The sequence below is a fragment of the Osmia lignaria genome, chromosome 16 (genome assembly GCF_051020975.1).
Source record: "Osmia lignaria lignaria isolate PbOS001 chromosome 16, iyOsmLign1, whole genome shotgun sequence".
NCBI classification, from domain to species: Eukaryota; Metazoa; Arthropoda; class Insecta; order Hymenoptera; family Megachilidae; genus Osmia; species Osmia lignaria.
In genome coordinates this window covers 516,815-521,269 of record NC_135047.1, presented here as the reverse complement: position 1 = coordinate 521,269, position 4,455 = coordinate 516,815, and the positions used below count along the sequence as shown (strand labels likewise).

The window sequence follows — 4,455 nt, the reverse complement described above, 5'->3', positions numbered from 1 at the left end:
GGTGATGAATCCTGATCCGCTACTGGTAGTAGAGCCAACTTTGCAATTGGCCGAGTTAGAGTTGAGGTGGCCGTCTTGATCGTGACGACCCTCGTCAGTCCATCTGGTCCAGGGTGAACTGCGAGCACTCGAGCAAGAGGCCACTTGCATGGTGGGAAGCGCTCGTCTGTAAGCAGCACCAGAGATCCAACGTGGATGTTGTTGGAAGGGTGATGCCACTTAGAGATTGATTGCATCCATTGGAGATGTTGAGTTGACCAGCGCTTCCAGAATTGTTGTAATTTTTGTTGTATGAGATGCCACCTGGCTCTCGGTGAGATGTTGGCCTGTTCAACAGATGGCTCAGGCAGTGTTGAGATTGCTCTTCCGATTAGGAAATGAGCTGGTGTTAGCACTGAGAGATCGTCAGGGTCGTCCGTGAGAGGCTCCAGTGGTCGTGAATTAAGCGTTGCTTCAATCTGATTTAGAAGAGTATAGTATTCTTCAAAAGTGAGTAAAGTGTCACTCACCGTGCGTCTGAGATGGTATTTGACAGACTTGACCACTGCCTCCCACTTTCCTCCCATGTGCGGTGCAGCAGGTGGATTGAAACTCCAAGTTGTGTGGTCGTCGACGAACAGCTTGGCCAATCGTTGATTGTCTTGAGTGCCCTCGACGAACATTGACTTCAATGCTGAATCTGCTCCGATGAAGTTTGTTCCGCAGTCGGAGTAGATTGTATGTGGAATGCCTCTTCTTGCAGCGAACCGTCGGTACGTGGCAACGAATCCATCCGTTGAATAGTCGGTAACCAATTCCAGATGAACAGCAGACGTTGTCATGCAAACGAAAACACAGATCCAGCCCTTTTGTGTTTTCGCACCTCGCCCCTTCCACGTCTTGAGTGCGATGGGACCGGCGTAGTCTACGCCGGTGTGTGAGAATGGGTGTGAGGGTGTAACCCGAGAGAGAGGTAGTTGGTCCATCAGTTGATGGGCACGGATCCCCCTCTGCCGAGCACACACAACACACCGCAGAATGTGAGATTTGACTGGAGCTCGTCCACCGATGATCCAGTAAGTCTGTCTGATGTGAGCGAGTGTGAGTTGTGTCCCTCCATGAAGCGTTGCTTTGTGGGAGTGATCTACAATCAATTCGGACAGACGTGAGTGACGTGGAAGGATTGCAGGGTGTTTACCTTCATAGGTTAACTGAGCGTTGCTGAGTCTTCCTCCAACTCGAATAACCCCTTGATCGTCGATGAAGGCCGTGAGTCGATTGAAGGCGTGGGACGATGGTAGCGTTTGGTTGTTGACCATCATCTTGAGCTCGTGTGAGAAGTATGCTGATTGTGTGGCCTTGATCCAGAAGATTTTGGCCCTTTCCAAATCAGCTGGTGTGTTCGAGAGCCTCGTTGAAGCAGTTGTCCTTCTCAGTTTGGAGATGAACCTGTAACAAACTGAGGTAACATGAAAAAGTTTTTGCAAAGATGAATATTTGTGAATCAAGTCCCAGTGATAATCGATTTTTTGGCACGTTAACACGTGCGAGATTCCTGGGCGACACTCCTGCAGGGAAGTGTCGTCAGATGCGTTGCGTTGTACAGGCCATGATTCTTGAGATTGTAAAAGCCACGGTGGTCCCCTCCACCATAGCTCGTGTTGTTCAAGCTGAGTTGTAGTCAATCCTCTTGAAGCGCAATCAGCAGGATTTGACGTGCCAGGAACGTGCATCCAAGTTGCAGTTTGCGTTAGTTCTTGAATTTGTGTTACACGATTCCTGACGTAATCTTTCCATCGTGATGCGTGAGATTTGATCCATGTAAGTGTTACTTGAGAATCCGTCCACAGGTGAATTGTAGCAATGTTGAGTTTGAGATTAGCTTGAACGTATTTCAGTAATTTTGCAAGTATCAGCGCAGCTGTGAGCTCGAGTCGGGGAATTGTAAGTTTTTTGAGAGGTGCGACCTTTGTCTTGGAGCACACCAGTGACGTCACCTTGAGATCTGTGGACGGCGAAAAAACAGTAATGTAAATTACTGCTGCCATGGCGAGTTGTGAAGCGTCAGAGAAGCCGTGTAATTCCACTGTAGAATTGTTGTAGGTGTTGAACCACCTTGGTATTGAGAGTCTGGCCAGACTTGTGAGATCTTCTCTGATCGCAATCCATCGTATAGTAACATGGGATGGCAGTGGATCATCCCATTTGAGATTGAGAAGCCATAATTCTTGCAGGAGTACCTTCGCTCGAATAATGACTGGTGACAAAAAGCCAAGCGGATCAAATATCTGTGCTACTTCAGATAATACAAGGCGTTTTGTAAAATTGAGATTGTGGTGAGATTTAGTAGTGAATGTGAAACTATCGTTGACAGTGTTCCATCGCAATCCGAGTATTTTGGTATTGCAGTCGTCTAGTGAGATTGATGTACCTTGAGAATTATTGCAAGGCACGATGGTTTCAAGCAGAGAGGCTTCGTTTGAGTGCCACTTTGCAAGAGGGAAACCGCCCGCGTTGCACAAGTCAGTTAATTGTGAAGCAATTTCAATTAACGAATCAAGAGAATCTGCACCACCAAATATGTCGTCGACATACCTTGCATATTTGATTGATGGTACTGCCAGTGGGTAGCGTTGACCTTCGTCCTCTGCAAGTTGCAACAGGGCTCTGACAGCTAGAAATGGTGCAGCTTTGGTACCGTAGGTGACTGTTGTCAGTGTGTATGGGACTTCATTTGATTCCTCATCTATCCAGAGTATCCGTTGGAGATTCCAATCGTCTTCATGTACTCGTACTTGACGATACATCTTTGTGATGTCCGTGGCGAATATGCATTTGTGATGGCGAATCCACAGCAAAACGTCGTTGATGTTGAGCAGGAGATTCGCACCAGTGTGCATGATGTCGTTGACAGAAAGTCCAGTTGTTGTTGGACTTGAGCCACTGAAGACGACCCGCAGCTTTGTTGTTTCACTGTCAGGCTTGAAAACTCCGTGATGTGGAAGATAGTAAATTGAAGAGTCGTTGGGCGAGATTGAAGAAGCCTTATTCATGTGACCGAGGTCCTCGTACTCCATCATGAATCGCTGATATTGCTCACGGTACTCAGGATTTCGAGTGAGCTTGCTGAGCGTGCGTCGCAGGCAGGAGCGAGCTGTGCTGTAAGAGGTACCCAAGACTTTAGTATTTGTTTTGAGAGGAATACGCACCACGTATCGCCCAGTAGAATCACGGCTGTGCGTTGCACGAAAGTGATCTTCACACTCTTGTTCGTCCGGTGTGAGTTGAGATGTGTTTTCCGTTGGAAGCTCCTCTTGAATCCAGAATTTCGTCAGCAGTTCTCTCAGAGCAGCGTCGCTGTCTTGAGAGATTGATGCATTAAATGATGAATAAGCACGAGCTTGACGCCTCCTTGCTGGTCCAATAACGAGCCATCCGAATATTGAGAGCTGGGCGACTGGCATTGATGGCGAACCTTTAATTACATTTGATTTTATAATTCGTCCATAATTGTCGGCACCGATGATGACGTCGATGGGTCGTGGTTTGTAAAACTCAGGATCTGCCAACTTGAGACGATTGAGATGTGGCCAGTCTTGCTGGGGTGCCTCAGAAGACGGCAAAATTGTGGTTAGAGTGCGCAACACATGAGTTTGTATTGAGATCGATGAGGTATTGTAAAGAGATTGTAAATGTAGTGATACAATACCTCGAGTTTGTGTTGATTTCTTGCCACCAATGCCAGTGATGGAGATTGAAGATTGAGTGCGTTGAAGTCCTAGCTGTTCGACGAGATCTTCAGAAACGAAACTGAGCTCCGATCCGGAGTCGACGAGCAGCCTTGCGTTGTAGGTCGTGGATGAGGTGATGACTTGTGCATGTGCTGTTGCTAACAGCGTTAGCTCGGCTTGCGTCGCAAGCGAGCTTGATCGTTGATCGTTTGTGTTGGCGGTTGTACTGGATCGTTGACCCGTTGAGATCGAGATTGAGTGCTTGACGACTGCACCTACACTTTATTGTGTTTGTGTTGAAGAGGACGACGTTGTCGGATTCTCTTGTGTTGCCGCAGGCTTGGCTGTGGTCTGTGGCTGCGTTGCAGCCAGGTGTAGAATTGTGTGATGAGGCTCTCCACACTGTTTGCAACGGTGTTCAGACTTGCAATTCGCAGTGGTGTGACGGCCGCAACAATTTCTGCACAGAGACAGTTTGTCCACTAGACTTCGTCTTTCTGGTACAGGCATCGACCTGAACTTTGTGCATGACACAATGAAGTGGTCGGCCTGACAACAGTAGCACGGATAGGCGTGTGCGGCTGCTCTTGTGATGGTGTTAGCCTGTGACGTTGTCAAGGCAGGTCATTGACCTGTTGGTTTCGCCTTTGCCTGAGGTTGAGCAGGCTGATTGTTGGCCGTTGGCGTTTCAACCCTTTCTAGAGCCCGTGCCTTGGTCGTCAGGAACGCCTCCAGTTGCTCTGGC

At 48.1% G+C, this 4,455-nt stretch overlaps 1 protein-coding gene across 1 annotated transcript; it reads right to left on the bottom strand.

Annotated features, from left to right (window-relative positions):
- Window positions 1-94: 94 nt before the first annotated feature.
- On the bottom strand, window positions 95-4,220 carry LOC143306157 (uncharacterized). Its single transcript, XM_076692942.1, has 4 exons — window positions 4,021-4,220; window positions 1,178-3,936; window positions 510-679; window positions 95-361 (listed from the first exon to the last, which is right to left on the bottom strand). Exons 1-4 carry the CDS (start codon window positions 4,218-4,220, stop codon window positions 95-97), a joined length of 3,396 nt encoding a protein of 1,131 aa, XP_076549057.1.
- Window positions 4,221-4,455: the final 235 nt, after the last annotated feature.

Excerpts from the sequence above, each read along its gene's own strand:
- LOC143306157 (XM_076692942.1), bottom strand. The coding sequence starts at position 4,220 with ATGCCTGTACCAGAAAGACGAAGTCTAGTGGACAAACTGTCTCTGTGC. Across the intron at positions 680-1,177 it reads CGCTCAGTTAACCTATGAAG|ATTCAGCATTGAAGTCAATG; the intron begins GTAAACACCCTG and ends TCATCGGAGCAG. Across the intron at positions 362-509 it reads AATACCATCTCAGACGCACG|CAATCTCAACACTGCCTGAG; the intron begins GTGAGTGACACT and ends TAATCGGAAGAG.